General features: G+C 47.5%; 1 protein-coding gene across 3 annotated transcripts in view; it reads left to right on the top strand.

Annotated features, from left to right (window-relative positions):
- The window catches only part of TJAP1 (tight junction associated protein 1), a 229,340-nt gene that overhangs the window by 169,786 nt on the left and 42,951 nt on the right, over positions 1–16,603 (top strand). For all 3 annotated transcript variants that reach the window (XM_069236262.1, XM_069236265.1, XM_069236263.1), the window contains 2 exons: positions 7,864–8,025; positions 11,718–11,784. In XM_069236262.1, coding sequence (XP_069092363.1) covers positions 7,864–8,025; positions 11,718–11,784 — 229 coding nt within the window. The remainder of the gene's footprint in view (positions 1–7,863; positions 8,026–11,717; positions 11,785–16,603) is intronic.

The following is a 16,603-nucleotide window of genomic DNA, read 5'->3' as shown; positions in this document are numbered from 1 at the left end:
CCGGCTCGGAATCGAGCCGGCGGAGTGGAAGCTGTGCGACGGGTGCAGTTGCACCCGTCGCGTATTTCACTGTCTGCACAGCAGACAGTGAAATACATGTAGGGGCCCTCTTACGGGGGCCCCTGCAATGCCCATGCCAGTGGCATGGGCACTGCAGGGGCCCCCAGGGGCCCCGCGACCCCCCCTACCGCCATCCGGATCTCGGCGGTCCGACCGCCGGGATCTGGATGGCAGTAGGGGGGGTCGGAATCCCCGCGGCGGTGCAGCAAGCTGCGCTGCCGCGGAGGATTCAATGGGGCCGCGGTACACTGGCGGGACCCCGCCAGTGGTGCCGGTCCGACCGCGGCTTTACCGCCGCGGTCGGAATCCCCATTGGAGCACCGCCGGCCTGTCGGCGGTGCTCCCGCGGTCCTCCGCCCTGGCGGTCAAAGACCGCCAGGGTCAGAATGACCACCATAGTGTTCCTAGGAGCAGCTTTGGGCACCATACCAAACAAAGCTTTCCTATCGCAGGACAGACAGCAAAAACTACAGTGTTTGGCCCTAGCACTACAAACAAGAAAGTTTGTTTCAGTGCATCTATACAAGCCCCTCCTAGGGATGATGTCCTCATCCATAGTTCTCCTCCAGTTCACTCACATGAGGATAAGGCCTTTGCAAGAAGGGCTCAACAAGCAATAGTTGCAAGTAAATGGATCCTTTGACTTAATCACCTTTACTCCTCGAAAGATATTGGCTCTAAGCTGGTGGACTTGACCACACCACCTGGACAAAGACCTCTCATTCCTACCTCAGGTTCCTGACTATGAACTTAATACAGATTCTTCCCTAGACGGATGGGGAGGACATCTACAAGAGCTGCAAATTCAGTGGAAGTGGTCTCCACCCAAGAAGCCCATGCACACCAACCTGCTGTAGCTACGAGCAGTTTTTCTCAGCCTCCAGGCATTCCTGACGAGAATAAGCAATGCTTCAGTTCTGATACGAACAAACAGTACCACAAGCATGTACTATATCAACAAGCAGGGAGGCACAAGATTGTTACCCCTGTCCACGGAAGCACACAGAATATGGAATTGGACAATGAAGCATGGCATCACTATTCGTGCTGAACATGTACCCGAGCTGAGCAACACCTTAGCGGACAGTCTTAGCAGAACGAAGTCAACTTTCCACAAATGGGATCCCCATCAAGAGTCGTGGGAGAATGCCTTTTCGATAAAATGGTCCGGGATATTTGCTTAAGCCTTTCCCCACCGATTGCTGTTATCCCGAAAGTTCTCAGCAAGATCAAGTCAGAAAAGTGTTGTCTTCTTCTCATAGCTCCCAAGTGGCCCAGACAACATTGGTTCACGGAACTCCTCCTATCCGAGACCACCCATGTTCGTCTAAGACCATTGCCACACTGGTTAACGATTAACAAAGGCCAGGTCTGTTATCCAGACCCGACTTCTCTCCAAATATGCGCAAGGCTCCAGAATTAAATTAATTCCAAAATTTTTATATTTCACAGGAGTGTAGAGATTCTCTACAAAGCACAAGCAGATTCCACATTAAAGACAAATACATTGAAATGGAAGAGGTTCTGCATATGGTGCCAGAAATCAAATCTGCATCCTCTGCAAATATCACCTGAGCAGCGTCTGCCAGATCTTTTCATTGGTTCGATCAGGCTTGGCTCATTCCTCTATTAAAGTACACCTTGCTGCGATTTCCAGGTACACACCTTTACAGCACTCTTCATCCTTGTTCTTCAAGAGAATCATCAAACAATGTCTTAAGGGTCTCTTTACAGCCTTTCCCCCAGTGAGGGCTCTTCCTCCTGAATGGCATCTAAACATAGTATTATCTCAATTGATGAAACAACCTTTTGAGCCCATACACACAGCAGACCTGAAGTCCCTCACTTGGAAGGTCGCGTTACTCTTAGCTCTAACAAGCACCAGAAGGGTTAGCGAGATCCAGGTCTTTACATCTCAAGAGCTGATCTTACGTTTTACAGATGATGCTCTCATCTTAAGAACTTACCCAAGGTTCATCCCTAAAGTACCTTGCGATTTCCATCTCAATGAGCCTATCATATTGAAGATCGTTTTTTCCTGAATCCAAATTCACCAGAAGAAAGATCTTGCACACTCTGGATCTCAAACGATGCCTCAAGTTTTACTTAGATTGCTCAAAGGATATTAGGGAAACTTCTCAACTATTAGTATCCTATAGTCACATATACAAAGGTGTTCCAGTGACTAAAGCAACCATTGCTAGATGGATTTCGGCCACCATCCAGGCTTGTCATTTTAAAGCAGGACAGCCTTTATCTACTAAGGGCAGAGTGCACTCAACTAGGGCAGTGTCCACGTCTATAGCCCTGTTTGCTGGCTGTGCCTTTGGACAAGATATGGTGTGCTGCAACTTGGAAAAGTGTGCATTCATTTACTCAGCACTATTGCCTTGAATCTGCTTAGCACAGTGATGCAGTGGTTGGTGAAGCAGTGTTGCGCCATCTATTTCAGTAAGGTGAGCCTCCATTGATCTTTTATGTACCTAGCTATATCTCTACTGAAAGTTGAAAGTTGTGAATGGATATGTGTGTGTGTGTGTGTTTTATTTAGCAATGTACACTTAATCTTCTAACCCACCATCCGCAAATATACCTATGGGACAAAATGTTTTTTATTGGTTACAGTTACTGCTTGCTACTCTGATTCAAGCATGTAAATCTTTGAAAGATCCAATACTGGAGAAGAAAATGAGTTACTTACCTGCAACTTCAGATCTCCAGTATTAGCATCTTTCATAGATTCACATGCGGCCCACCCTCCTCCCCTGAGAGACTCCCCGTATAGCTAGTGATGTTATTCCCACTTGTGATAAAAAATGTGAGGGCATCAGCCTCTCTTACGGGTGCTGTCACCTGATTGGGCATAGGTCAAGTTTGGTCATGTGTATAAAAGGACATAGGTATGTTATTAAAGGGACTGTTCTTTGCCATTAGGGCCTTTGGTAGTGATATATACTGCATTGTTAGTGTACTGTGGGACTCCCACTTCAAAGATGGGGATGATTCAGGTATGTGAATCTATGAAAGATGCCAATACTGGAGAACTGAAGTTACAAGTAAATAACTCATTTTCTTGTTTTTAATTTGCCTAAAGTAAAGGGTGCGTGGGTAGATTCCCCAGATGCCCACTAATACAGGAGTAGAATAACCACGTACCCCAAAAAGCACAACCCTATGATCTCTCAGTGCTGAGCAGTGTCCAAGGGACACACAGCATCAGACGGTGACATGTGATTACAGATCAAAGAACCGGGCTCCTAAATCCTGTTTCTGCATGATTGCAAGCCCGTGTTTAGGAGTGTAGGCAAGATTCACTTGGAGAGGGCAGAGAGCTCTACTTAGAATGTGAGACTGGATTCTGACTGAGACTGCACGTGGTCTTTCTGAGAAAAATGCTTGACCCTGCTTCTGTGACACAGCACCCCCATATAACGTGAAAAGGCTTCACTGGAGAGTTAATATAAATGAGCCCTTCACAGGTTTTTCTGCAGGCAGCATTTTTGTTTTTGTCAAATATCCCCTGTGTGGCTTTAGTGAGGGGACTTTATTGAATGGCACCCCCACTCTGAAAATTGTTCCAGCCCCACAGAGAGGTCTCTGAAGTTCGAAACACCATTGACATCACAAAAATATAAGAGAACTTTCAGAGAAAAGTTGAAAACAGCTGGATGTGTCAGCAAAGTTAAACATCCTTATTCGAGGTGGGATGTGAAATATGCGGGTCCCCTGCAGAACGTGCTGAGGCCCCTAAGACTCCAATACCCCACAGGTGTATCATGTTTTAGACTGAATGTGGGGCCCCTGAAGGGTGGAGGCCCCTCCCATGCAGCGAGGGATCCCTTTTACTCTTCCGCCTTTTAGAATCGAGGCATATAAGAATGTTGATACGTCATAGCACCCCTAAAGTAACATATTTCTCCGAAATGCCAGATTAAGATAATGTTTTCCTGAAGTCTACAAGGCAAGTGCATAGTGCATGTTTTAACACTTGCAGGTCACTGGCTAGAAGGTGAAAATATGCTCTTAGGGTTTGATGTAAAAAAAAAAAAAAAACGTTTTTCGGTCACAAACACTGTGGTGCGCAAAATGACACAATTTACGACTGTAAAGTGTGTTTTGAAATGTATAAAAACCCTTTAATGAGTTGGAAAAGTCTTCTTAATGCTGATGGTGCCCGACGTCCTTTAAGAATCTCAGCTCGGAGGCGAGGTGAAAGGGCATCCCCTCCTGGTTCAAGTAGCAGTGGGAGTATATCAGCGCCGTGAGACCTGAATTGTGGTTTCAAACCACTGGCCAAATTCTCATACCCAAAAAGATGACCCAGTCCCTGTGGGGCAGCTTCACTTTTGGCAGTGAACAGCTTGGACCACTGCCCACAAGCTCCTGATAGGCTTCCAAATGAGAAACATTTTTGTAAAGCAATGTCTGTCCCTTTTAGTAGACACAAGTTGTTAAAACAAATATATAGTTTCCTGTTTTGTAAAACAAATTCAAGGATCATGGTCTGCTGATCCTCCCACGGCCCACGCCTGCTTTCACAGCCAGTCACCGGGATCCCAGATTGCGACCTGCATAATTAATATTCTTTATGCAGTCTGGTTAAGTACATTGCAGGTTGCAGGTTGCAATACGACCTAATTGTACGAAGGTCGCATCGCAGATTGCTTTGCCGTTCACTACCCAGTCGTTGTGCAGGTTGCAAACCCCGGTTTGTGACGGTTCTTTGTACATCAAGCCTGTGGTTTGCTTTTGGGTGTCGGACGCTGATGGGGGAGCCACAGGGGCGAGGTGTTGAAGGGACACGGCGTGTTGGGGTCTGGCCTACTTTGGGGTTGCAGACTGGACCAAGTAGCCCCTTTGTGCCCTTGACTCTCGGGGTAACATGGAAAGTCTTCTCGGAGAAGTGGTGTGGGGGGGGCAAGAAGACGATATCAAAACTCAACCAACAGACAGAATGACAGTGTCCTTCCCAGTGCTTGTCTTTGAATAAGAGACACATTTTAGCAGCACAGCAAAAAAGCATTGCTACATGCAGAAACAAGGCTCAGATACAGGCTTCTCAAACACTGCGGCCTGTAGTACCCGCTTATGTCACCCCTGCACCCACTCCACGTCCTCTCCTCGTTCATGAGTGACCCGTACCACCCCCTGCACTGATGTAGACCCATAGCTGCAGCTCCCGCCACTCTTCAGGGACTCAAGGATGCAGGGAACCCGTCCGCTCGGTGCAGGTACACTTCTCATATCAGGCAGGTGATGGCCCAGGCAGGGAAACCGTAGGTCAGTTCCCTTTGTATCCTGCTGCAGAGTTTGTAGTGGCACTGGTGCCTCAGTCTTTCAAACACCGCCTCATGTTTAATCTGTTCGGACAGAACGCTACGCGGTGATGGCGCGGCAGTGATTGCGATACGCCATCCACAGTCCCACAGCAGCGTCTTTGGTAGTCGGAGCAGGGTTCCAGCAGCGGCCTCGTCCTTCGGGATAACGTCACTGCAAATGCAACATGGTAAACCAGGGACAACGGTCGCATTCATCATTTGTGGCCTCTGGTTTTTAGTCAGGCTATAGTGGCAGTGACATCTGCCTCCGCAGTCACAGGGTGGCTGTTCAGGTGACGACAGAGATGCAGAACCACGCACTTGAACTTGGAGTTGTTGACACTTTATAGAGTTTGCCAAATGAATCTCCTGGGGAAGCCAGGACACCCCTCAACATTGGATAGGTGCTGGACATGCTCCCGAAATATCTTCTTCTTCTGGGGGTCCCCCTCATCTGCAGGACAACTGGGCTTCTCCTGGACAGTCTCCCCTGCAAAGCCAGTTACTTTCCTTCTCTGTAGGAGCAGATGTTGCAGGCTTCTAGGTGCATCCCCATTGTTGTGTACTCAGTGATTGTGTAATACATCGCTTCGTACAGCTTAGTGGCACCTGCCATCATTGCATTAGGTCACAGGAAGCCCATATTGTTTAGTCTGTCCTGTCTCATCAGCTCCCCATTGTTAGGTGTTGTCAGTGTCTATGTTGACCTTAGGTGATTTGCTGTAAGAGGTGCATCCTTTCCAGTACTTGTTTCTGGTCCCTCTTGTGTTGTCCAGCAGATATATTTGTAAGTTTTGGTAGTCGCCCATCTAGACTGAAGCATTCTGAATCACTAGCTCAGGTTTTCCACCGCACTAAATTATTCAACTTCCTTTTGTCATTTTCAGCCGCGTCGGAAACTAGAGCCTCTTAGTAGAAGGGAGGATCACCTGAGCCTCTGAGCGCACCAGCTTGGAAATGTGATCACCTGTTGGCACAGGTTGTGACTGTCTTGTGGAAAAAAACCACAACAATCCAACTCCTCGCTCCTCAAGCTCCAAAGCCAGCCTTCCCTACCTTAGGTACAGGGTCTTCACTGGCCAGGAATCAGTCTGTTAAATTCTCACCGTAAGGCCAGTTGGAAGGAGTGTTGCTGTACATTGCAGTCCTTGTCTACTTGCATAAAACAGTTTGCGCAAACATGCAAGCAAATGCATAACCTGTCAATAGGACTGAAGAAAAGACTCGTCTACCGGCTGACTGCAGCGGCATCCTCCTCTGGCCACTGACTTATATTGATTACCAAATGTGTAAGAACCTCTGCATCGCACATACCTCCCTTTCCAACTTGCACTCTTTCAACCTTTGTTTGCTAACTAGATCTCTGTGCGCCTTCTCATAGTCTCACAAACTCCCAGTAACTGCCACAGCCAGGCTTACACAACCGAAATTACCTTTACTAGCAATCCTTTGCGTGCAATACACCACAAATATTGTGAGCGCACTTTGCATGTCATGCACCCAATCCTGGGAAAACCATCTGGGAGGGGTGGAATGTTGTTGGTTTTCTTGCATGGGATGCTGTTGCCCACCAGTTTTCATCATGGATTTTATATGTGGATAAAATAAAGTTTTTGTAGTGAAAGTACTCTGAGTTAACTTTGCCCCTTTGATCATTAATTGGAGATTGTGGTTAGGCTGCATCTTGTGAACTGATGTTTAAGGATGGGGACTCTTAAGTGATGCAGCATATCCTTTCAGGTCCCTAGATTTCCTCAGCACATAATCACTTGATACCAGAGTCATCATAGACACCTGGCTGTCTTCCATCTCTAACGCATCTTGACATCCTAGTTTCTCATGAATAGAGAATCCCTAAATCTAGTGACCCAACAAGATTCTGGTAGTATTGCTCTCATCTAGAGAAGAGCATGACACTGCAGCCCACAGCAACACCCATGAAACCGCTCCTTCCAACTCCTCTCCGGCTCTCTGTGCAGCCCAGACTGTCACCCGCCAAGGCCTAGCCCCACTGGTGCTATCTGAACCCTCCAAACTCATCCCTCATTAGCTACATAGATCTCCCTGGGATCAGGTCACCTCCTGCTGGTAGGAGCAGTCTAGCAACTCATTCAGGCAAGGTAACCTGCCCTCATATCACTTTAGTGCCACCAGAAAACACTGAGTGTTCGATTGACCCAAAGTTACATAACCCCAAAGACAAAGGCACCAGTGACATCACATGAGAAGATTTCTCCATCCAAAGCCCCGTTCACTGTGGCCAGCGCATTACTACATGGGCGATGGCCGCCTCCAGGTTCCAATACCAGATTAGTAACACCAAATGATGGGGACCACCAAAGAAATAAAAGCAGTGTTAAAGTAGGGCTCATTTTCATCTAGTGTATACTCTTAAGCAAATGTTTGGAGAGTTGTCTTGTAGGAAATTTAAGTTTCTTTAGTTCTCCATTCTGATTGGTTTGCCTCTTTATCTTTGTGGCTAAAGGCTCCTGCAGCATCAGAATGAGGAACTGCGCCGGCGACTGGCATACACTACCAGCAAGATGGAAACCTTGGAGCGAGAGGTGGACAGCGGGCGGCATTACCTGGAACTGGAGCTCAGCCGCAACCAGGAGGAGTTGGAAAAATTCAAGGACAAGTTCCGCAGGTACAGTGCACCCCACAGGCAAACAACTGTAGCATAGTGACTCCAGGACAGATGTCTTATAGAGATATCCTCCTCACTGCATGCCGATGAGTGTAAACTGTGTCACCGACTGGTATAAAATCAGGTTTGGCCAGGAATCAGTTACACCAAAGTAACTTGTCTTTGATTTGTATAGAAACTGAACCAAGGCCTAATGAAAAGCCTGCAGTGTCACTGACATAACACAGTGTAACGTTCAGTCAGCTTTAAGTCAGTCATTCTTGCAGGACACAGACAAGCACATCACTGAGTGAAACATGTACAGGTTTTAAGATATGTAGCAGGTGCAAGAAAGTGATTTGGCGCGGAGACTGATCTCTAAGACCACCTGTGCTCAAGAGGAAATTGGTGGCCTATGCAAAGTTTACTCCGAGTACTAAAGTGTACTGAAAGTTGGAAATCACCTTGTTACTGGAATTGATGGGACCAGGACTCTATTTAAGTTTGCAAGAGTTAGACAAAAAATATAATAGCTTCAGACCACTGAACGAGCTAGATCCTTCAAACATAGGCATTTCTCCGCGAGCAGGAGAAGATCTCCCTCTCGGGCAATGAGGTCGAGCCAGAGGCATTTCTGGAGTCTGACAATTGATCTTGGGAATGGAGCTAGAGTTCAGCTTCTGACAAGTAGCAGGAGCCGTCTCCGGGGCAAGCGGCGGCATCTCCGGCTCATGGAAGACATTCCAATAGGCCTGACTCGGTTGTGAGTGTTGCCCTCTTCTTCCGAAGCGGAAACCTGACGTATACTTCAGCAGGGCTGCACCTGTTTACTATAGATGAGCTTCTAGAAAGTCTGCGTGTTAGGAGCTGAGCCTGCCCAGCTGAGGTGCCATGTGTGGTTGATGGTTCCATGATGTGGTTGATGGTTCCATGATGTGGTTGATGGTTCCATGATGTGGTTGATGGTTCCATGATGTCACTCGGTGTTTCTTTCCATGCTGTTGCGGACACTCTTTGTGCTGTCCTTGGCGCTAATGGTGGAGTCTGATCCAGATTTTAAAGTGCCTGTTGGGAAGATGTTTAAACTCATGGGTGGGGAAACAATATGTGGTAATGAGGCTATATGAATTTGTGTTAAAAAAAAAAAAAGTCTGGCATTGACATGCCTAAGCCATTTATTTGACTGCTCAGTGGTGTGGGAGACCGGTCTCCTTCCACGCAGATGGTTAAGGTTGCCAGGAGCCACTCTCGGGGGCACCAGATCTGTCCCAGGCGGGGAAGCAAGCGGTAATAACAATGCAGCTCGTGCTTTGGATACTGTTACATGAGATGCCTCAGGGAAGCCACTTACCTGACCTACAGCATCTTAAAGCCCTGGCTGTCGTGACACAAGATGTATTTCTTGAAATTGGCAAATCTGGCGGCAGACTAGTGAGGCTTGTGACATGTAAAAGGGGAACATAATGTGGCTTGAGAGAAGTCCTTCAGGTGGCCTCCACCGCAAACACCCACGGTCAGAAGAACAGAGAAACCTCGTTAGAAATGTGATCTCAGATGTTTTGGGAGTGCTCTGTGGGAGGGGCCACAGGAAATGAAATGAGTAAGTTAAGGCCCGATTTACCCCTCTTTTCTCTCAAAACGTACATGGAAAATGAAAAGTTCAATGTGTTTCTTTTCTGGGACGCTTCATACTACTAATATTCGGAAAAGGCATCTGATCGGTAGATAAGCAGCATGCATTTATTAACATTGATTTTCCATCACACTCTTGGAAATATCAGGTTCGTGGTGGAACGCAGGTATTTTCAGTAGAGGATCCGTCATTTCTACCCAGTGTCGGCTCCCGTGGTGTTGTGGTGGTGTTGGGGAGATGGTGGTCTTTCATCACTCTTGGGTGGGGTGGGGGCATGTATATTCTGACCTGAACAGCTGGCATTTGAAGCCACAAGATCAGATTTCCAGGTTTTCAAGTTCCTCTGATTATCCAAGACTGGATGAACAGTAAATCTGTATCCTTTGCTCATCTTTTCACCCATAAAGTGTTTGAATAAAAGAGGTAGCAATTTTTGTGTGACAAAGACTCACCATGGTGTCACGTTAAAATCCGCATTATTCCCTGCCCTGGAAGTACTGATGCTGGGGACCTGATAATTGAAGGAGCGGGAAACTAATGTTGATCACATATTATAGGGCCATACTGCGCACGAATCGGGGTTTCTACGCCAATTAGTGCACTTTTGGAGTTTCACATGAAGATTTTGGGTCTGATCAGTAGCCAGCATGTGTGCGAATAACAGAAACATTTCATTCCAAAACATTACTTTATCAGGAAGTTCCTATGATCATAACCTGATTAAATTTCCGATGGCCCTTTTACAAATGCAGTTGTGTACCACCTTAACCACAGAGAATTTATAAACCACACGGCTCTCTCTGGGCGCCCAGAGAAAATGCATGATAGGCACATACATAACCGAACCTGTCACGCGTTTGTGACTTCTGGCAACCTTTCCCCTCGTGTATGCACACCGAAAAAAATCAACATTTTTATTTTTAAGGCTTTATTTTTTAAGTCCGTTTTAGTGTAGAACACGTCCAAAAGTTTTATGATAGCTATCAAAACAATTGTAGTAAAAACGAATACACAGAATGTAAAATTATAAAAGTAGATAAAAAGTACCAAGGGTTTTCCATCCGACGAGGGTTCAGTTTTTAGATGTTGTCCTCGCACTTGTGTATCTGAACTTCATCTGTTTTCCAGTCTGCAGCAGCCCATCTCCAAGACGAGGTTGAGTTGCGCCTATTTAAAGCGAATGTGAGGCAATGGCCTGGGCAGAGATCCACCAACACCTGCTCTGCACCCTGCTTGTTCTGGAATGAATCAAAGTCCTTCTGAGTGCCCAAAGGGTTGGTAGTGGCCAATCCAAACTGTTTATTGGGAGAAAAATAAAATTTGTGACATCTGATGTCTGATGTGGGCGAAATAATGTGAGAATTCACTGACGTAGCCATATTCAATTCTAAAGCCACAATTCTTTTCCCACCATCCACCCAACTAGTTCTCAGTGGCCACTGACTCTTCGGCGCTTAGCAGGAGTCTGCATCGGCAAGTACCCAGTGTACTGGTTAAATGCTACATTTTGACACCAACATCCTTCCGTCTCGGTTCTCCAAACAAGAGACAATACACATACTGGTCTTTTTCTTTGACGTTCTTGAAGCCTCTTACTCAAGAACCGGGTCAGGTGCAAAGACGAGGACTCCCTAGGCAAAGTGCCTGCTTGTCCGATCTTTCGTGGAAAGGGGGACATACGTGTTGGATGTGGAGGCAGTCCAAAGGCCCCTTCCTCTGGTGCACTAGGAAATTGCCTAAAAAGCTTCTGTGGAATCCTCCAGACCTTCAAAGGAGCAGAGATGGCGTTCAACAGACCCCTGGCGCTGTTGCCACCTGATGGGATCAGTTCAGTCGATTCATATTCTCTTTGGCAGTTAAGGAAATTGCTGATAAACTCTTTATTAGGCCCTAATGTTCAGGTTACTCTGGCCAGTGCTGCTCCAAGATGAGTGACTCTGGTCTCTACCGTTGAACAAAGTGTCACGTGTCGAGTGAGTGTAAATTGATGTCGCTAGAAGTGTGAGCATGAGCACGTTGCCTCCATCACTGGGTAATATTCAACACCTCTTCTCCTTCCCCCCCAACCCTCTCTTTGCAGGTTACAGAACAGCTACACGGCATCCCAGAGGGCCAACCAAGACCTGGAGGAGAAGCTGCACGCGCTGGTAACTAGGCCCGCCTTCCTGATCCTTGTGTCCATTCAACAGCTGCAGAGCATTTATGTCTGTAAAGCTAATATGTGTGCATCCGTTAGCCTTGTGTTCTCTTTGTGATTTACTCCCATGCATGGTCATGTATTTGCAAGGTTACCGCCTTCCTCTGGGTTAAGATTACGTCTCCATTATCTCAATCAGTGATGCTGTTTCTGAGGGGGACATATGGCCCCTTTGGAAGAAAGAGAAACGGAATGTAAGTGGCTGCAGGAAGTGGTTCTCCAACACAGTAGGTGCTTCCTGCTTGGAAGAGAATTCTGCAGCTTCGTGAGCAGGCTTTCCAAATACTGGGTTCATTGTGTAGCCTCTTCATGTCATTGGCCTCAAAAGGGGAACAATCACGCCTGGGTGGTTTTATAACCCCCAGCACCACCGTAACGTGGCACATTGTTTGCAGGAATACAGTAGGCCTAGTTCATGCCTCTAAGCAGCAGGCATGGCCCAGACCATCCCTTTTGAATCAGCGGATGGTTCCCTAGGTAGAGATGTGGCGCTATTGGTCAGTTAAGGATCATTGGAGCCCTAAGTAATTGCAGAAGTGTTAATCTAAGTTACAAAGCAGTGGGACCCTCAGGCCGGAGGGTACAAGGGAGTTTGGCTTCACTGCAGTGCTTTGTGTGTAAGGTGCAAGGTTGGTGTTTCCCGTTGAACTGAGATACCCAGAACTCGACATCTTCTGACCAGGCAGTAAAGAAAAATCAAAGAGAGGGTCCCTTATCCTTTGCCAGTTCTGTGGATTTTCTGGGTGAAGTCCAGCTAGCTCGAGTATTCACCTACATTTCTGCATATGAATTGTTACTTGAACTCTGTTCTATTCTTTGAATAGTGCTGATGAAGAAAGCCAATGAGCATAAAGAGGAGTTGGAGGTGATTGCTGCACTCTGAGAAATGCAAAAACAACAAAATATGCTTTCGAGGCACACTTCTCATGTAAAACTGAAAGGAACTGTGCCAGGCAGAAGGCTCAGTTGGTCGAGGGCTTGCTGCAGTTATCAGCTTGCCTGCAGGTATCCTGGAAAAACAATTGTCTTCCACCCTTCAGATTTGATGCATAAGAGTGCTCTGGATGGAAATTGGGGTAACCGTATCACTTGCCACCTCACGCGTCCCCTGTGGTGATCTAGGCACTGTCGTTGGTTAGCCCCCAGCTCTAGAAGGCGTGAACGCTCAACTACCCACGTTTACTTAGTGTAGTTTTACTCCTTTCCGTTCACCTGGTTTGTCACCAGGATATAGAGGCATCCTGAGGGCCAGCCTGGTGTGCGACGTCACTTTCTATACCCCTAGCGCTTTGGGGAATTGCATCCGAGTACCATTCCATTGGGTAGTAGTAATACCATACTAGCAAAGCTGAGAAGCTGCAGAACTGCGTTAAGCCCTACTTAAACATGCTATACATGCAGAGTACTACCATCTCGAACTACCAAAAACACATGGCGACGAGGTTGGGTTATACAGACATAAGTATAAAACATGTTGCATTTATCATTGTCTGCTGCTGTTCCTGAACTCTTATCTGATGCAGTAGTTTGATCACAAACATGTTAACTCTCATCCATCCTCATTATAAAGAAATGTGGCGAGAAGGGCACTGGGGTAGGGAGGTGTGGTCACTTAAATTGGAAGAACGAGATGTCATGGAGTGGTCCTAGCAGGACAAAGCAGTGAGGCCGGGCAACACAGGCCACGGGAGCAGCAAAAAGGCGGGAACTGGGGCGCGAAAATGTCAGCCCTGGGGCGGAAGATACAGGCACTCGGCCAGAAAAATGTGGGCACTGGGGTGGCGAGTCGCGAGCTTAAATCATTGACTATCCTGTGCAGCAGTTTCTCCTTTTTGCTGTGACGTCTACACAGGGGTTTGCAGTGGAAGAGAGCCATGATGTGGGAATGGGATAAGGTCCCCTTATCAAGACTGCGTTACTGCTAGTAGAAAGGCTGTCGCTTCTGCCATTGGTCTAAAACCATCCCACAAATAAGCTCCCTTTTAAAAGGAAGGCTGCAGAGACGGCAATGTCCCTGCGTGGCAAATGGGCATTTACGCTGCCCAGAGTGCTGATTTCCTACGAAACTTATCTTTGTTCGCGTCATGCTATTCTAGAATGTCCCTGATGATGTCCCTACTCTGTGACCTGGAGGGGTGCACAAAGCGTGACCCCATAGCAGGTGCAGAACTACTGTCCATACCATAGTTGAATTACATGAAGCTCTAGTTGCTGCATTCTGAATGTTTGGGAATCAGTATTGTGACCAGACCTTTTCCTCTGCCTTAGAGAGGGGGTAGTCAACAGGCCCACCCCTCCTCCATGTACAGGTCTGTTGTTACCTGGAACGCACATTTTTGTGGTGACATTCTATGTGTGTGTATGTGTGGTGAGTGTGTAGCACATGTATGTTAGTACAACTCTGTTCGGTGTGAGTCTGAGTACTGGGAACAGTGGGATCCACTTGAATAACCCCTAGTTTAGGATGGCATAAAGGAAAGGGTTGATGGGCCCCCCACCCAGAGAATGGAAGTGTACCAACTGGATTCCTGCAGCTACGGAGTAGATACCCAGGACGCTGACAAGAGGGAGGATGGAGGTGTGGCTCTCCGAAGCAATTCACTGAGGTCCTAGTTAGTAAAAAGCTGCTGATTAGTTATTCCTTACCCCTACCGTTTGATTGGTGGTAGGGGTGAAGCGGGGTACTGCAGGTTATGTAGTTCATGGTGAGAAGCTAATTAAGCAGGAGATGCCCTTTTGTATATTTGTGATAACTACTTCAGGATGGCTGGTGACACCTAGGTGGACAGATACTGTGCTTTGGGCCAGCATCATTGATAGCTGCAGTGAGAGTCCTCACCTTGCACAAAGGCTGTGCCTGAGGAACAGAAAATGATATTCGTGAGCGAACCACTCCGAGTCAACCTTAGAGAGTGGATCGACATACCTTATCAGGAAAATGCGAGCTCTGAGCCACCCGATGTTGTTTGAGTTCCAAGTACAGCAACACCACGACTGGGGGTGAGTGTTTGAAAAGTTTCAACACTCTGACCATAATTTTATTTTGTGGTGTTGCTATGTTTTCCCTAAGTGGCCGGGGTATGCCCAGACACGGGTTCCCTACTCGCTGCACCACTGGATTCAAACTAGCCTGGCTGATGAGGGTTGATACCTTGAAACCGGTCCCAGGATGCTTGTTTCTGGTCCAGTGAGGACCTGGCCTGGCAGTTCAGGATGGACTGTTCCCTTGGGAGAGCAGGGTCAAGACTGGTTTGCATATAGCTGGGTCCAATCTGGGGTGACGTGGCGAGCAAAATAACAATGGATTAAACACAGATCTGTGACTAGGGGTGAGTGTTTGAAAAGTTTCAACACTCCGTCCATCATTTTATTTTGTGGTGTTGCTGAGTTACAAGTACTTCATGTCCAATGAATGGTGTACTTGAAGGACTGCTGTGTTACTAGAGTGGGTGTCTGCATGGCAGCCGGCCTCCTAGATGCGTAGGTATGTCACCTCAAGTTTGCCCTTCAGCTAAGCTTAGGATCTGCCTACAGATAGTAACTTGCCCGCCTGCAGAGGTGGGAAACGAGTGTGCCAGGGCCAGCAGGAAGAGAGGCTTCCCTAGACAAGAAGTCCAGCGTGTTCTGGGTGAGGGAGTAGTCAGATTTCAAGGGAGCAAAGCTAGGAGCGACTTGGTGTTGGAAGGGGTCTCCTGGTCTCCCTGAATGTTTTTGTTTGACAACCACTTCAAGACTCCAGCGAACCTCAAACAATGTTTAGAGACTTGTGCTGCTGAGGTTAGAAAGCTGTCAATGCTGGGGTGTAGGCTCTGGTCAGCAACTAAGCTGTAACTGCTGAAGAACTCTATAAGACCCAGATTGTCCCAAAGCCCTCACCCCATTTGCATATGGCTAGGGAGGCTGTAGCTGTTGAAGATGAGAGCACCCGCTGCCGTGCTGTTCCAAGGGAGGCTGCAGGTGTGTCCATGTTGGTTCAAAAGCTGCCGCCACTGCATCAGTAATCCCGCATGTGTCCATCCCCTTCCCTCAGCTTCGTGGAAGTTACTGTGAGGCTTGGCTCTCTGAAGGAACAAGGAACTGAGCATCGGACCCAGGGCCGCCAGGACGAACGTAAGACTTTAAATGAGTATTCACTGCAAGGTGAACTCAGACTGGACAGTTGTGCCATCTTTGCTGAGGGGATGATTTGAGAAAACTACATGTGCTTAGTTTGTGCCTTGTACCTCTTTATAGGGTTGAGATTTTAGGCAGCGAGGCCCTCCGTCCTAGGGTGGAGGGTACTGAAAGGTGTACCGCCTCAGTCTCCTGTCTGAACCTCCTGCCCTCAAATTGCTCTGTGCAGACTTACCCTATTCAGTGTGATTAAAGTACTTTATTTTAATTCAAAAGATAAGCACTGGGCTAGACAGTAAGTTGTGTCTGTAAGTTGCGTTCTGAGCCCTTGTCCTCCACACTGCCTCCCCGAGTAGCTTGTGACTGCCGGCCCTCCCTACCATGAAAATGGTGTATTTGGCCCCGTTTGCAGAGCCATAGTAGGACGGACACCAGTGACTGACAACCTCCACCGCCATGAATGAAGCCCAGTAGCCCCTATCTAGCCCGTGGCCCCCAACAGGGTCTGACGGGGACCTTGTGAGAGTGAGGGAATGTAGGCACCCAAAGGTACACATGCAGTGCTCACTACCAACAGCTTTACGAAGCACCTCGATGCTCGGACAGGAGAGTGACTGTGAGAAGGACCACTAACCTCAGTCTAACGAGAACTTTAT

This window comes from Pleurodeles waltl, chromosome 5 (assembly GCF_031143425.1).
Source record: "Pleurodeles waltl isolate 20211129_DDA chromosome 5, aPleWal1.hap1.20221129, whole genome shotgun sequence".
NCBI lineage: Eukaryota > Metazoa > Chordata > Amphibia > Caudata > Salamandridae > Pleurodeles > Pleurodeles waltl.
Note: the sequence above shows the minus strand (reverse complement) of the source record. Positions and strands in the feature narration are given on the sequence as shown.